Source organism: Emys orbicularis, chromosome 3 (genome assembly GCF_028017835.1).
Source record: "Emys orbicularis isolate rEmyOrb1 chromosome 3, rEmyOrb1.hap1, whole genome shotgun sequence".
In the NCBI taxonomy this organism is placed as follows: domain Eukaryota; kingdom Metazoa; phylum Chordata; order Testudines; family Emydidae; genus Emys; species Emys orbicularis.
In genome coordinates, this window is record NC_088685.1 from 15,985,575 (window position 1) to 16,003,307 (window position 17,733).

Below are 17,733 nucleotides of genomic sequence, written 5' to 3' on the forward strand. Positions count from 1 at the left end.
TTCTAATGATTTTAACTTTCTGTTCCTTTTTTTGTTTTTCTTTAGACATTTAGAGTAAATTTTTCATTAGGCTTCCTTTGTATCCATCTTATCTAGTAGAGCATAAGTTTACACACACACACACACACACCTGCGTAGTTATTCACATTGCAGTCAGACAAAGGTTCTGCCCATGGAAAACTTTTGTAAGCGCTTCTAAGGAGATCCCGCTAAAAATGTGATTCTAAATATTTAGGCCAAGATTTTCTTAAGTGAGTGCCTAATGTTAGGCTCTGAAGTCTGCAGAGAGACATCTACAGATGTAACCAGATTTTTCAGAAATGCTGAGAACCCAGGCAGGCTCCCTTTGTCTATATTTATATGTGCCTACATATGTACTTAGGAGCCTAGCTCGATGTACCTGATTATGAAAATCTTTTGCCTTAACAGAATTTGTTTAATACTTACACATTACAAAATAAATTATAAACAGTAAATCTATGACACCAACAGGAGAAAAATCCAGAAAAAGTAAAACTAAGCTTAACATAGCCTCAAAGTGGTATGGTGGCAAGGAGAGGAAGGGCAGGTAGAAAGCATAATTAATGATATGTCATCCCCCTCTTCGAAATATCTGGCTTCTGTTGATTTGTGCTGGGTAACCTTTAATGTTATTGCATAATAAGGGAGCACTCAAAAGTGAGTGTATTATTGTTTCTCTTGGACGTTTTCATGTCACAGCACCTATCAGGGGTTGAAAATTACGCTACTCTGAGATTTATCTATTGTATTCATGCCTGGAATAGTGCCAGAAACATTGTTACGCTTTTGTTGATGTAGGATCCAATATTTCATGGAATGCTGGGATCAGAAGCAAGTGTTGTGATATATAACATGCATGTGAAAACTGGAGTGTCAAGCTATAATACAGTGCAAAGCATTCATTTCTAGCTGAGATAATTAGGAAGATATTGGGTGTTTTTAAACCATATTGTCAGTGCCTAAATACAAAAGTGATAACACCTTGGAAATACCTGAGTCAGAGAGAGATGTTGTTCTTACCATGTTGCCTTCCACCTACTTGCATGCCATCATTACTGTGGTATCTCTCCCTAACATTAGAACTAGGAATCATTGCTTTGCATCATATTGGGATCCCCGCTTTCAGATGACACCACTAAAAGCCTCGTTCTCTAGCTGCTTTATAGTACAGTATATTTAAAATCACATGAAGAATACTGTTGCAAAGTTACTGAGTCGGCTTACTTGTATAAATAAATACTTTCAGAACCAGGAGACGTTTCCAAGTACTGGTCTTGCGACCTTCAACATACTGATCTTCAACATAGTGATGATAGCTGTATTCTTATTTGATTCCAATACAGGCATCTTCGACCAGGGAGCCTTACCAGGCTCATATTGGAATTCCTGATTGCCTTGTAGTTGCTTACTTAAACTGAGTATTTTTCTCTCCTTCATCTAAGGTAAAAGCTAGCAGAGATGAAGCAGCAGCCCAGCAGTGTCTCACTGCTCTAACAGAATGTGCTGCCACAGGTCAAGGCAACCTATTGGCACTGGCAGTGGAAGCAGCACGCGCAAGGTAGGGTAAGAAAAGTTGGAAAACGTAACCGATGTTAAAAGTTGACTGTTTCCCTTTATTTCTTTCAACTTTTCCAATAATTCTTGGATACGTAGGTTGCCGTATTTAATATGTCACAGATCGACACACCCTTTCAGCTTTTAAATAGGATACATTTTTTTTTAATGCAGGATAATATCCTTGACCATGAAGGTGTGTTTCAGAGGTCCAGATGGGCATTACCCTTGGTTGTGGTTTGGTGGTGTTAGCCAAATACAAATACTTTTTCAGTCTCTTAAAAGTATGTTTAATTTATTTTCAAGGACAGTATTGGGAATAAAATTTCCCCTAAAATGTTGCTGTTCACACAGATTCTGTTTACGGCTCAAGCTCTTATCAGTTTCAGACTATGAATAGGTTTCTTTGATGTACTGCTCTGCTGTTTTACAGGTCAGAGAGCCTGAAAAGTGTCTGAGATGTGAAAAGGGATAGAGAAAAAAAATCTTATCACGCTCTGTTTTTTCCTCCTTCCCTGCACCACAAATTGGTGTGAAAACATTTCTGACTAATGTAGAAAACTTGTATCTACTTTAGTCAAAAGCACTCTGTCTTTGTCTCAAGTAGTAAAGCATCTTCTGTAGTCCTGAGACACATTCACCATTATCATCTAAGCCACCTTAACAATGGTTTAGGCTATGTCTACACTGCGATTAAAAACCCACCACACTGAGTCTCAGAGCCTGAGTCAGCTGACTAAAAATAGCTGTGCACACATTCAGGCTTGGGCTGAAGCCCAGGCTTTAAAACACTCCCCCCTCATGGGGTCTCAAAGCCCAGGTTTCAGCCCAAGCCCAAATGTCTACACTGCAATATTATAGCCCAGCAGCCCAAGTCTCATGAGCCCAGGCCAGTCGCGGCCATGCTGCAAGTCTTTTATTGCAGTGAAGAGATACCCTTAGTTGCTATTTCAAACTGAGTTTTGGTCTTTGACTGTCTCCCTTTTGTCCTCTGCATGTGCTCCTGGAGGTTTGTAATGCAGTCACGGTGCCAAAAAAACAACAAAATGAAAATGCCCCTTAATAATGTGGATGGGTCAAAAATGAGCAAACCAAACTTAATTGCCTATCCACATCCTTAGAGCAGATCTTTAGCCTTCCATCTTCGTCTGATTCTACCACTACTTCATCTGCAACAACCACATGTGCAACAGATCTCCTTTCAAAAGAGGAGAGCTTGTCCCAACTCCCTCTGGAGCGTGTCATCACCACTCTTGGAGTTGGAGACATCACTGGAAGGTAATATTGGCCCTCACAGGAGTTAATGTCATCATCATAATAATTCCCCAATTAGTTCTCTGTATCTCTGTTATGACCTACAGTATTCTTGTCCTTAAGCACTGTGCTGTTGAACAGAACTGCACTGACTTGTATGGAATGTGGACAAATGTTTACTGGAAAGTAGGTTGATTATCGATCTCTTATTAATCTATGGCACTATTTAATGCCTGTGCAGAAGAATATTTTGGAATGTTACATCTAATAGATGAATGTACCACTAGTAAACATATCGCCATAGAGCCTTACTTTTGGTTAACAAACCTCACGTGTGGGTCCCCTGCCTTTTGAGAGGTTATGGAGGGAACTCTTGAGCAATTAGAGAACCCAGCTACCTCCACTCCCAGGAGCAGCAGGGAAAGGATCACCCCTGCAGAGATGGGCGGGGGGGTGGGGGGAGGAGGGAGGAAGATGCCAGCCCCTGACACTGGCAGAAGCAGCAGATTAGATTCTAAACAGTTTGGAACCCATTGAAATAAAACGTGTTATAAATATAGGCCAGTACGATGCAAATATCAGTCACAGTCATTGTCAAAGAAACCTGAATTTCTAAAACAGAGTCTGAAACGATTTTGCTTCCCTCTTCCTCCATTTTGCTAATTTTCCAGTAGTTATTTGATATGGGTGTATTGCAATAAATGTGGATGAATAATGCATATTGACATTTTCTTGTTGACCTTTATGAACATGGCATATTGATTCTGTGAAATGAACAAAATGATTTAAATAGTCAGTGACAGCTGATGGAAAATTATCTCTGGGATTTCAGTTCTTGGATGGGCTTTAGGTGAGCCTATATATTTGTCCAAATTACTTTTCAACGTTCAGATTAAATTTGACAGAGATGTGGGATGATTTGACTCTTAGGGGAATTTAAAATTGTGGAGGTAGAAAATAAAATGAATATTGAATATTGCATTTAAATCAGAGTAATCAAAACTAAATGGATTTTAGTTACAAAGTAATGGAAAGTTTTGTAAAAACTGAGATCTGTTAGTGTGAAATTTAAAAATAGTTTGAAAATAACTAACTAGACCTACTAGGAATATGGTTTGAGCAACAAAACCTAACACAACAGTAGTTTTTAACTCAACAGTGTAAGACTGAGTGGAGGTTCCACCCGTTTGACTGTAGGATTGGAGCCCATGTTCATTATAACAGTGTCTGGTATTATTCAGGTCATTCGATTCTCCCCACATTACGAACTGGGCCCTCACAATTGGAGGTTGATCATAACCTGCTCAGACTTTATAGCGAGGACATTGGTTACTTCCATCTGTCTCCTCTGAGGTCAGATATAGCTTCTCTCAGAAGTATGTATTAGTAAATACACAGTTGGTAGAAGTCCAAAGCCAAGTAAAGATTTCTTAAGTATAATCAGACGTTATTGGTAAACTACAGTAACAGAGAAAAGCATAATATAAAGGTAGTGACAAAAACTGCTTTAAACTATAGCCAAAGATATTGCTACAGAAGCGATACCCATATGTTAGAGTATTGAAAATATTATCTATGGGTACGTCTATACTACCCACCGGATTGGCGGGTAGTGTTCGATGTATCGGGGATTGATTTATCGCGTCTCGTCTGGACGCGATAAATCGATCCGCGAATCAACGCCCGTACTCCACCTCGGCAGGAGGAGTAAGCAGAGTCGATGCGGGAGCCACGGCAGTCAACTCGCCGCCATGAGGACGGCCAGGTAAGTCGAACTAAGATACTTCGACTTCAGCTACATGAATAGCGTAGCTGAAGTTGCGTATCTTAGTTCGAACCACCCCGCTAGTGTACCCCAGGCCTATGGCTCAGCAAAAAAATTAATTTGTCTGGCTCACAGTTCAAAGGTTGGCTTAGTTCTGTATCCTAGAGAGGTGTGAAACATGTCCCAGAACAACATGTTGGTCAATCCCCGTTCAGTTTAAAGAGCATATACTTTTGTTCTCCCAAAGACCAGCTTTATATTTGAGGGTCTGAGGACAACACTTGGTAAGACCACTGTCAAATGATTACATTTCTCTTCCAACTCTGAAATGTACAAATGTGAGGCCATTGTCTCTTCATGTACCTCTTTAGTATGGAATTAATTAATCCCCATCTTCCTTCTCATCTTTGAAAAGGTTCTTTGTAAATGCTCATTGTTTCTTCCAGTCACTCTTGAATACACCAACTTCTTACATGCTATGGGTTAATATTTTATTTTCTGGAGCTAACAGATCTAAACGTGGGCAGTACTTCATTATCATAGAAATGTACCAATTTAAATATTAAATCTACAAGACCAATTATTTAAATGAACTGATATCAGACCAGCTAGATGTAGTCTGTCACATGTCATTAATCACACTTTCTCCAGATTTAACAAATCTAGTTTACAATAATCTTGTTCCTTTGTGATTTCACCAATCTACTTTAGTTTTCCGTGCATCTTACTCAGAAACCATGATGCCCAGGTTTCTATCTGTTACACTCAGTTCTGCTTTAAGCCAATTATGCAGCTATTTAAGAATGACAATCTAATGGCAAATTGTTCTGTTAGTGCATTCAGAAAGAAATCCTGATTAGCTGGTATCCTAGCTCTTTCTTTCATATCGAAATTTACCCCTACACTTACTTATTTTGAAAATTCAGATGTTTAAAAACAATTCTGTTTATATCCATTGGCCTCTCAGAGTATGATCAGAAATGCACACCTAAATTTATGAGGCTAATGGGCTACCAAACAGCCACAAGTACTTAATCTATAGTATCTGTCAGCACATGTGTGAAATTGACTTGGAGGTTCCGTTGTGCTTTATGTTTCCTCTAATGCCTCAGAGAAAATAACTGCTCCTGATCAGACACAGGGACCTGTTCATTAATTTAATAATATTTTTCAGTTTTATAGCACCTTTTAGGATTTCAAAATGCTATACAAGCATTAACAGCCTGATATATAGAAGAGGTGCATACTGACTTCTCTCATTAATTTCAGTAAGAACTGTTGGTGCTCAGGCCCTCTGAAAATCAAGCTGTCAGTTTTATTGCTTTGATGACGTAAAATAGATGTAATGTTTCTGAAAGGTAAACTGCATTATTGAAAAATTAAGTGACTTGCCCAAAGTCATGCGATGAGTCAGCAACCAATCCAAAAACAGAACCCAGATCTGTAGAGCCAGACATTCTCTCAGTAGATTTCAGCCTGACCTAAATGCATTTTAGGATACAAATTATCAATTTTTTCACTTCTCTTTAAAAGCACTCTCTTGGCCAATAGCTGATAGTGGCATAACACCTTTCTTTCCTTCTCAAGAAAGCTGTGAGGTTAGATGAAGATCCCTCTAGTAACATTTATCTTCAGATTCCTGGCTCCATTTTACAGCAAGGTGCATTTTCCATGTAAGTGTGTGCTTGAATTATGTTTCTTGTTCTTTTCATTATAGAATCATAGGAATGGAAGGGACCTCAAGAGGTCATGTAGTCCAGTCCCCTGCACTCATGTCAGGACTAAGTATTATCTAGACCATCCCTGACAGGTGTTTTATCTAACCTGCTCTTAAAAATCTCCAGTGATGGAGATTCCACAACCTCCCTTGGCAATTTATTCCAGTGCTTAACCACCCTGGCAGTTAGCAAGTTTTTTCCTAATGTCCAGCTTAAACCTCCCTTGCTTCAATTTAAGTCCATTGCTTCTTGTCCCATCCTCAGAGTTTAAGAACAACAATTCTTCTCCCTCCTCCTTGTAACAACCTTTTATGTACTTGAAAACTGCTATCACATCCCCTCTTGGTCTTCTCTTTTCCAGACTAAACAAACCCAGTTTTTTCAATCTTCCCTCATACCTTCAATCATTTCCGTTGCTCTTCTGTGGACTTTCTCCAATTTGTCCACATCTTTCCTTAGATGTGGCCCCCAGAACCGGACACAATACTCCAATTGGTGTCTAATCAGTGTGGAGTAAAGCGGAAGAATTACTTCTCGTGTCTTGCTTACAACACTCCTGCTAATACAGCCCAGAATGATGTTCACTTTTTTTGCAACAGTGTTACACTCTTGACTCTCCTTTAGCTTGTGGTCCACTATGACCCCCAGATCCCTTTCTGCAGTACTCCTTCCTAGGCAGTCATTCCCCATTTTGTATGTGTGCAACTGATTGTTCCTTCCTAAGTGGAGTACTTTTCATTTGTCCTTATTGAATTTCATCCTATTTACTTCAGACCATTTCTCCAGTTTATCCAGATCATTTTGAATTTTAATCCTATCCTCCAAAGCACTTGCAACCCCTCCCAGCTTGGTATCGTCCACAGACTTTATAAGTGTACTCTCTATGCCATTATCTAAATCATTGATGATGATATTGAACTGATCCCTGCGGGACCCCACTCATTATGCCCTTCCAACATGATTGGGAACCACTGATAACTACTCTTTGGGAATGGTTTTTCAACCAGTTATGCACCCACTTTATAGTAGCTCCATCTAGGTTGCGTTTCCCTAGTTGTTTATGAGAAGGTAATGTGAGACAGTATCAAAAGCTTTACTAAAGTCAAGATATACCACGTCTACCGCTTCCCCCTTATCCACAAGACTTGTTACCCTGTCAAAGAAAGCTATCAGGTTGAGGTTGGTTTGACACGATTTCTTCTTAACAAATCTTAACAAATCCATGTTACTTATCACCTCAGTATCTTCTAGATGTTTTCAAATTGATTGCTTAATTATTTGCTCCATTATCTTTCCAGGTAGAGAAGTTAAGCTGACTGGTCTGTAATTCCCCAGGTTGTCCTTATTTCCCTTTTTATAGATGGGCACTATATTTTCCAGTCTTCTGGAATCTTTTCCGTCTTCCATGACTTTTCAAAGATAATTGTTAATGGCTCATATCTTCTCAGTCAGCTCCTTGAGTATTCTAGGATGCATTTTATCAGGCCCTGGTGACTTGAAGATATCTAACTTGTTTAAGTAATTTTTAACTTGTTCTTTCCCTATTTTAGCCTCTGATCCTACCTCATTTTCACTGGCATTCACTATGTTAGGCGTCCAATCACCACCTACCTTCTTGATGAAAACTGAAACAAAGTAGTCATTAAACACCTCAGCCATTTCCACATTTTCTGTTGTTATTTCTCTTTTCCCCCCACCCCACCCCGAGTACAGGCATACCCTGTTCTTTGTCTTCCTCTTGCTTCTAATGTATTTCTAGAATGTTTTCTTGTTATTCTTTGTCTCTAGCTCAGGGGTGGGCAAACCTTTTGGCCTGAGGGCTGCATCTGGGTATGGAAATTGTATGGTGGGCCATGAATGCCCAGTGGGGTAGGGGGACTCTATGGGGTGTAGCATGGGGGGGGCTCTATAAGGGATGTTACCGAGGTGGGGGGAGGCAAGGGGGGGATTCTACAGGGGCAGTACCGGGGACTCCTAGGGGCCCTGTCAGCAGTGAAAACAAGGCAGCTGTACCAGGCACCACCACAGCACCCTAGTTGGGATGGGTCCGTCCCCTGGGCGGTTTTGAGGCTCTCGAGGGTGGGGCCATAGGAGACTGGGAAGGGGTTGGGTGCGTTGCCGCGTGGGGACGGGGGGGAAACTGCCACATAGGGGCGGGGTTTTGATCCTGGAAACAGTGCAGTGAAGTCGTGCCTGCGCCGTGTGGCTATGCATGCCGGAAGATGGTGCTCATCAAGGGAATTGTGAGTTGGGGGCTGGGGAGCGCTCCTGATCCAACTTCCCGGCGGGAGCTCGAGGGCCAGATAAAAATGTCTGATGGGCCGAAAGCAGCCCGTGGGGCCATAGTTTGCCCACCCGTGCTCTAGCTAGTTTGATCTCGTTTTGTGCCTTGCCCTTTCTAATTTTGTCCCTACATACTTGTGTTATTTGTTCATATTCATCCTTTGTAATTTGACCTAGTTTCCACTTTTTGTAGGATTCTTTTTTGAATTTTAGATCATTGAAAATCTCCTGGTTAAGCGGTCCTCTGGATTACAACAGCACAAAGAGAAACAGTTTAGACTATTGACTTTCTTACAGTGCATTTTAAAGTTTTAGGATGGGTTATAAATAGGCTATGTAATTCACAAAAATAACAATAGTCTTGTTTTCAGGGTAAACATGCTTTCAGAAGTCCCAATTAAGCACTTGAAAAAATTGTCCAAAATGCATAAAGGTCCTGAGTCAGTTAGGCCCTTTTGAAAGGTTTACCTGCAGTATCCATAAGATAAGACATGCACCTTGGCTAACATGAAAATGTATGCTTAACTGGGATTAGTTAGCTGTCTACTGAAGCCAGGCTTCACCCATGACCAGCTGATACAGTGCTGAATATGGTTTGTCACTCTTGATGATAACAGCAAAGTTGTGGCCAGTGTCATGGTAGGTAAGGTTTTGTTCCAACTTGGTGTAATTGTCTAGCGAAGACAGGCCAATAAAGGGTGATATTCAGCTCCGTCCAGAGGGCCGGCTCAGGTCCTACACGAGTCCTATTTATGTCCACAAATTAGGACTTGTGACCGTTTACAGTAGAGCTGAATTTGGGCCTGTGGTATTCAGTAGTTACCATTTATAACCACATGGCTAAGTCTACCAAATATACAACAGATGAGTTAAAAGTAATGTGGGAAAGACAGAGCAAAAGATAGCCAAGGATTTGCTGGAGGCAAGAGATCTACATGAGATTTACTATAGGATTTCTGTGAATACACCAGAAAGTCATCTTCAGGACATATTGGATGCCAGGCATAGGGCTGGGATTACAGATAATATCCATTAGAACTTTGGCCATCTCTGGCCATCTCTGACTATCTCCTAGTAAAAGCATATGGAGGAGAAGTTACAGCTGTCTAAACTGATATTAAGCAATGATATCCAGATTGTCCTCTGACATTTTTTGTTTTAAGACTTAGAGGGTATTTATTCTTTAACTAGGTCACAAAAACAATTTTGAGTAAGAGCATTCCTCATTGCTAAATGTAATAGTACAAAAAGTGCAAGTTCCAAAGGATTAAATGTGATTAACTACAGCCAAATTGTATCTATGTATTGGTGAATTGAGAAAAGATTACAGCACAGATGGCAGAAAGAAAGTGTAATTGAATGGGGTATTGTCTTTATTTTTGCATTTATAATTAATGTGCTTTGGAAATGTTCTGGATGTCTGTTTTCTACTTTGACTAAGTTTGCAACAAGTCATATGCATTTCTTTGTGTGTGTGTCTTGTTTCCCTCTATCTTTTTTCATCTCAGGGCATACTAATATATGCCACTGAATATATTATTGAAATACATAATTGTTAGCTTGTTCACTCACCTGCTTCACACCATTATGCAAACCTGTATTCAGTCCTTGTCCTAGCAGGGTCAGAGAACACTGCTGAGGTGGTGGTTATAGGTGAGCTGTTTAACTTCTGAAGAGGAGCTTCTTTCTCTTGTTAATTAGCTTATTTCTTTCTGTCAATCCCTTGCAATTGGTTTCTGTGCCATGATAATTTGGGCACAGTATTGTCCTATCACCACAGGTTATGTAGTATAAATTTGGGCGGGGGGAAACTAATTTCTCACAGAAAGGTGGAATCCACTAGATTGTAAACCCTTGGGGCTAGAACTGTCCTTTATTATGTTTATACTGCACCTAGCACAATGGTGCCCAGCTTTATTGTGGCTTTTAGATGCTGCAGCAAATATAAATGTTGCTGTTAATAATATAGAAAAACTAACAGTAGCATTGTTCTGTACCAGCACTGTGTTTCTGAATTGTCCTCGTACAAAACAAAGCAGCTGTTGATTGAGAAATCAGAAGATTTGGAAAAACAAGAAGGAAAATATGATGGAAAAGATGCACAATCTTGGAGACTGAAGAAAAAACAGAATAAAATAGAAAGCATCGGAGAGTTGCATGTTTGATCAGCTCTTCCTGTGGCTTACATCTCAATTGAGCAATATCTAGGAGAAAGTGTATAGGACAGTAAAATATACCGCTGGTGAAAGTCAGAGTAGCCAAGTAAGATATAGTACAGGGGGGAAATCGGAGCACATTAAGTGTAACATATTTTACTCAGACCTCAGAATGTTCTTTCCTCAGATGGCCACTAGTGACTGACTGCAGTGAAGGCTTTTTTTATTCCAGTCCACTTTTGTGTCTGTTCTTCAATATTTCTCATGCAGTTTATTTTAGGATTTGAGTCTGATGCTATTTTACAAGGAAGCCTCTTGGTGCTGGGTAGGACAAGAATTCCTATACTAGCACAAATACGTTAGTGATTGTATAAAAAGAAATCCCTACTCCTGGCATTTCAGTTATCTTGATGAAGGGTTTGATCTGTGACCATTCTAGTTGCATGTCACTGGGATGTACAGTTCTTAGTCAAGTCTTCTCATCAGTAGATCAGAAATTTATTTCCAAAGTACTACTGCATATTCTATTACTGTATGGTGCTAATGAAATTATAATTTCCAGCATTGGTAGAGTAAAAGGGAAAGAGTAGTTTGTTTGAATTTGCTCTTCTGACTAATCATCAGGCTGTTTTTGATTTCAGTCTCCTAATGATACTAACATTTTAACTCTGTGTATTTTAGATGTACAGTTGGAGAAATAACCGAGGCAATGAAAAAGGTGTTTGGGGAGCACAGAGCCAGTGACCGAATGGTGAGCGGAGCTTACCGCCAGGAGTTTGGGGAGAGCGACGAAATTCTTCATGCTATCAATAGGTGAGAGTTTGCTGCTGGCTCAGAAGGAGGGAATGGCCTCATAGTTAATGTTAGACATTTGTGTTGCATGTGTGATCCTTTAGAATCACTAGATCAGGGGTCTCAAACACGTGGCCTGCACCCGCCCCCCCGGGCCTACCTCCAGGCCAGGGGTGGACAAACTACACCTGCGGGATTGCCCCCCTCGAGCCCCGCGCCGGCTGGCATCACATCCCTGCGGCCGGGGGGGAGAAGCAGAGGGCTCCGTCCCTGTGTTGCCCTGGCCTCCAGGCACGCCCCCCCGCAGCTCCCATTGGCCGGGAACGGGGAACCGTGGCCAATGGGAGTTTCGGGGGAGGTACCTGGAGGAGCGGCAAGCAGCGTGCGGAGCCCTGCGTCCCTCTCCCCCAGGGGCCGTAGGGACATGGTTCCAGCTACTTCCCGGAGTGGAGTGGAACGGGGCCAGGGCCGGGGCTGACAGCCTGCCCTGGCCCTGGCCCTGGCCCCGGCCCCGGCGTGCGCCGCTGCCACCCCGGAGCCCGAAGCCCTCCTGCACCCCGCCCCCCAACTCCCTGCCCCGAGCCCCCGCCACACCCCTCATGCACCCTCTGGGGGCAGGGAGGGGGCAGAGTTGGGGTGGGGACTTCAGGGAAGGGGTTGGAATGGGGGCGGGGAAGGGGTGGGAAGAGGCGGGGCCTCATGGAAGGGGTGGAGTGGGGGCAGGGCCGGGGGCAGCAAGGGGGTGTGTGTCAGTGATGCGGCCCTCGGGCCAATGAACTAGCCCTCATGTGGCCCTCGTGGTCATTTGAGTTTGAGACCCCTGCACAAGATGGTGCAGTCTGTGTAATGAGCCAACATGTTGTGAAGGCTCCATAATAGTGGACTCTGAGCATATTTGCAGAACAATTCAGGAACTTATATTTATGACTAAACATAAAAAAACAGGTTTTATAGGTTGTCCTTGCAGCTACATTCACTCTCAATAATGTCTATAATGTTATAGGACCAGATTCTGCCTTTGGATACTTTCATGCAACTTTAGTTGAACTCAGTGGGAGTTGCACATTCATATCACCAAGAGCAGAATTTTACGCGTCTTTGAGAAACCGATACCATTTGTCTCTTTTGCCAGTTTCTGGCTTTGTTGCTGGCATCTTAGGTGAGGTGACTGAGGTGCTCTATTAGGTGTTTCTGTAATATTAATTGATGATCTTCACTCCTAACTGCTGTAGACCCTGCACTTTACCTTAAGAGTTGCAAGATTCCTAAAAAGGAAACTCCTGATTGGGTCATGCTGGTGATCTCCAGAATGACTTCAAGGTATTATTGCTGCTGGATGGAAGCATCTCTTTTTAAAGACCAAAAAAAAAAAAGCACTAATTTACATGTTGTGTCATGTTTTTCAATGAATGTTCTAAACAAGATGCAGTTACACTTTTCCCATACCTTCTTATGTATCTTGCCTACTGCTCATCTTTTCTGTACATGAACAACATGAGTATTATACATCTGTCACAGTTACAGGAATAGGGACACCTCTGTCCCATTTATGGACTCTGAGTGCATGATATCTGTCCCAGGGTGGAATTTTGATAATTCTCGCACTCTGAGAGCAAGCCCTGGACTACAGCACCCTATGTATCCACCGTGCTTACCCTGCAGGTCTTAGTTCAAGCTCCTGCAGTTGTTCCCTTGGATGGTCGGTGCCCAGGGACAAAGCAGCCTTCTTGAAACCAAAGTTATTGTTTTGCAGAAGGAACAGAGCATTAGAGAGGGCAGGATTTTAAAACAACAAGCAGTCTACATGCATGTCTATCTTACCTAAACTGTTACGAATCCCATGATGGTAACCGAGGCAGGCTTAACTTCTTCAGAAACCCCATCGAGTGCCTGTGTCTCAGCCTGGTTCCCTTGAGAAAATACCCCCTTCTCTTGAGAGAGAGAGAGAGAGAGAGAGAGTATTCCTTTGGAAACCTGATTGAGTTTTTTTGCTCTCCTGTGTTCCTGGTCTTTTCCTGTTCTGTCATTGTCTCTTAACAACAGTCAAGTGATTGATGATGGATGTCTTATCTTGAACCATTCTTTCCCATCCTGCTTGTTTTTTTCCAAGGAGCCCGCACTTAAACTAAACCAATATATTATGCAGCAAACAGCCTAAAAAACAGCCGTATTCATAATTTTTTACAGAGCAGCTCTAAATCTGTCACACCATTATTAGTGGAAATAATATGATTCCCATTTAACATAATTGGAGCAGAGTAAAGGGATTAGCATCCTTATGCTTTAGAGACTGCAGTGGTAATAGATGGACAAAGTCATGTTTATAGGCCACTTCACTTGTAATATCTAGGACTGAGGTCTATATTGTGTGTGTGGTTCACGGGCACTTTTGAAGTCAGTGAAACTACTTATGCTTAAACTTAGATGTGCTTTATATATCAGCACCCCAAATAGTACAATATTTTTGCTTCATTAAGAGCAGCAAAGCAGGGGTGGGAATGCAAAAACAAATCTGCAAACTAAGCAACATTTTATTACTCAAAGCACTTTATAAAGGGAACCTGTCATTGTCCATTCAAAGTGAAATACTAAAATGGTGAGCATGCTGCATGAACCAACCATGAGTTGGTTGCTAGTGTAGCATAAGGTGCAGGAGTTGCCACTAGTAGCCTGTCTTTTTTAGACTCTTTTAATGAATGACAGTGACTTAGAAGAATAAAATGTATTTTTTAAATAGAGTAAACAAGTTCATGGAGCGTGAAGGGCGCAGACCTCGTCTTCTTGTTGCCAAGATGGGTCAAGATGGCCATGATAGAGGAGCTAAGGTTATCGCTACAGGATTTGCAGACATTGGCTTTGATGTGGACATAGGTCCACTCTTCCAGGTATTATTTAATCAAACTTGTCCCTTAAAATGTATTTTGAATGCAGCTTTTGTCCCTGCAGTTCTTGTTCAGCAGTCACTTTAGCACTAATTGCTGTTGCTGTTTAATTTCTCTCTTTAGACACCCCGTGAAGTGGCCCAGCAGGCTGTAGATGCTGATGTGCATTGTGTGGGGGTGAGCACATTAGCTGCAGGTCATAAAACTCTTGTTCCTGAACTCATCAAAGAGCTGAACGCACTTGGCCGTCCCGACATTCTTGTCATGTGTGGAGGTGTCATCCCCCCTCAGGTATTGCTCAGTATCTGTTTCCAGAACAAATATACCTTACAGTTATAAGAACACTCCGTTTCAGCCTGCCCTGTTTTGTTGGCTATTTGCTATGCACTCTTAACATCATTGGGGAGTTACAATGCTGAAGGCTTTCCTACACAATAGTCAGTTAGGGTCAGTTTCAAGTTTCATGCTAGTCACAGAAAGAGGTTGCTGATGTCAATTTTCATGCAAGTTAAGCCCTGGGTTGTCATACATAACTGTTCTGGCTTAACATGCAAAGCTTCTGGCAGGATAAAGCATTAAGCTGCTTTTGTTCAGAAAAAAACTAGCAGCATGGGGTTGTTCTCATATGGACTTTTCAATTGTTTCCGAATTTATAAAAATTAGAATTATTCAGTTCAGCGCTGAAAGCTGTTGCACTTTGTAAATCAGGCAACTATATATTTGAGAGATGCTCCCAACTCAGTTCTCCCAGGGGATTTGGAACTTTATTTTTTCTGAACAGAACAAAGGTTCACCACAGTTACACGTACCAGACACAGGTGTTAAATGAACTGTGTATGGTAGTTTCCATTTTCCGTGACTGATTCATGTATGAGCAGATGCTGCTGTACTGCCAAGTGCAAATGTTTCCACTAGATGGGTCTATTCTTTAGTCCTTCTAAGCAGCAGTACGTCACTCATATATAAGGCAGAAGCCATGGTGGAGGAGCAAGAGTCTCTTTCCAAAACTACAAGTAGAAGCAGGAATGATGTATTCAGCCTGTTACTTCAAGAGTAGAGGGGAATCTTCAGAATAATAATAATAATATTTTGTTTGTAGTGCCTTTCTCCCCAAAGGAATGCAAAGCACTTCGCAAATTAAAGGCCAGATCCTTCCTTAGAATACATTATTATTTGAATTGTGTGTAGCACCTAGGAACCCCGGTCACAGACCAGGACCCCATTGTGTGAGGCACTGCACTAACACAGATACACAGCCCATAGTCTTAGTGGCTCTCTCTACTTATCCTCCCTTGGCAGGGTTGGTGTTGGCCATCCCTCCACTCCACCAGTGCTCCCAAGCTTGTTCACCATTTTTCAGATTTCCACACAATCACTTCCATGCCTTCTGCCACAAAGCCCTCTAATGCCTGGTATAACTTCCCTGAGCTCCTCTAAGCCCCTTTCCTGTTCACATTTAAGTCCCTTTAGGGTCCTCTTCTATGCTACCTGGAATGAATCAAGTTGCCCAGTATATAAATTACATATTGTTGTTCTCTTTCCCCTGATTTCTCTCACTCCTTTGTTCTTAGATTGTGAACTCGTTGGAGTAGGGACTGTGCTTAAGCATTTGGGAAACTCTTAACATAGATTGGGTGCTATCACAGAAGATTAATGATAATTTGCATATTTTGATAATTATTTAATAATAATTAAATGCAGCCAGCTCTTGGGTGAAACATAGCTTCTGTTAACCTTACACAGCTACACCACACACCAGTTGAGATGGAGAAGTGAGAGAATATCAGAGCTGCTTTCCATGTCCCTTTGAAAATGTCAGGGAATCTGACGTTAAATTGACAGAACCCTTACAGTGAAATTGTTCAGAATTTATTTTGTATGTTTGAGCTTTTATTCTGCCATTGCTTCCTCTTTCTGGGAACGGTTGCAAGCCTTCAATCTGAGGGCCCTTGGAGAATTACTCATAGATGCTGTAAGGCAGTGGGTCTCAAACTTTTGTACTGGCGACTCCTTTCACATAGAAAACCTCTGAGTGCAACCTCTCCTTATAAATTAAAAACATTTTTTATATGTTTAACACCATTATAAATGCTGGAGGCAAAGCGGGGATTGGGGTGGAGGCTGACAGCTCGCGGCCCTCCATGTAAGAACCTTGTGAGGTGGTCCAGACCCCCACTTTGGGAACCCCTGCTGTAAGGGTATAGTTCATGTTCCAGTATTTAACTATTTAAATCTCTCTCTGAACAGGATTATGATTTCCTCTATGACTCTGGTGTCTCCAGTGTATTTGGTCCTGGGACTCGGATTCCAAAGGCAGCTGAACAGGTGCTTGACGACATTGAGAAGTGCCTGGATAAGAGGCAGCAATCTATGTAACACTGAAACATCACACCACAAAATCAGCCGTATAATAACCATGTACAGAACATGATCAGTCATCAGCTAGGAAGAGCCAGCCACATAGCTTTGGTTACAATGCTTGGTGCCTTGTGTGCTTTCTAAGAAAGCTGTAATTTCTCAATCATGTTCTATCTGTGAGGAATATTTCATCTGACTGTGTATATAAAAATTATCTCTAAAAGTACAAGGGAGTTCAGTAAAATTATTCAGATTGTTTCAAGGATTTAGTTAAATAAAATATCCATTCTAATATTTTGGGTTGGGATTGGTTGATTTTACACCACCACCCTAATTGGTCTGTTTTACATGTATTTTTTGGGCGGGGGCGGGAAGGGGTTTGTCATATATTTGGCAGATGCTTTAGGCCCAGAGACCTTCAGGTAAAATCACCTGTGTTCAGCATAGAGGTGACCAAATCCAGTAGAGTTAGTGGCATTTGGATGTTAATGCAGTAAAGTCTAAGGAGCAAATCTTTTTCTGATTTTCCTTTAGTTGGAACGGTATAAGAAAATAAACTGAAAACACAGACACTGTAGTATGTGGCTATGTCATAAGGAGCAGATCCTGCACTGCCTCCTTTAGGGGCATGGAAACACCTAAATGCAGCAAAGAACCAGTGTAGTCCCACGGTGCTTAGGGAGGCCAGAGTGGAGATGGGGTTGCACAGCTCTGCTCCAGCCTCCAATTCCACCCTCCACTCCACAAACTGATGCCAGCCTCAGTGTCCTTTCAGTTTTCCCATACATGTCTGGGTACCTTTTTTCAGTGTTGCCCTGCCTTCCCCATGCTATCCTGTGAAGCCACCCCCTTCTCCTCAGGCAAATCTCTCCTCAAACCTCACTTCTGTCTCCTCTGCAAGAAAGGAGTTAATTTGAGATATGTTAAAAGTTTACAAATGAATGTTGACT

General features: G+C 41.7%; 1 protein-coding gene across 1 annotated transcript in view; it reads left to right on the plus strand.

Moving 5' to 3' along the window:
* The window catches only part of MMUT (methylmalonyl-CoA mutase), a 37,034-nt gene extending 19,698 nt beyond the window's left edge, over window positions 1-17,336 (plus strand). The window contains exons 9-13 of the mRNA XM_065400932.1: window positions 1,464-1,579; window positions 11,433-11,564; window positions 14,281-14,428; window positions 14,549-14,716; window positions 16,673-17,336. Coding sequence (XP_065257004.1) covers window positions 1,464-1,579; window positions 11,433-11,564; window positions 14,281-14,428; window positions 14,549-14,716; window positions 16,673-16,801 — 693 coding nt within the window. The 3' untranslated portion in view covers window positions 16,802-17,336. The remainder of the gene's footprint in view (window positions 1-1,463; window positions 1,580-11,432; window positions 11,565-14,280; window positions 14,429-14,548; window positions 14,717-16,672) is intronic.
* The last annotated feature ends 397 nt before the right edge of the window (window positions 17,337-17,733 follow it).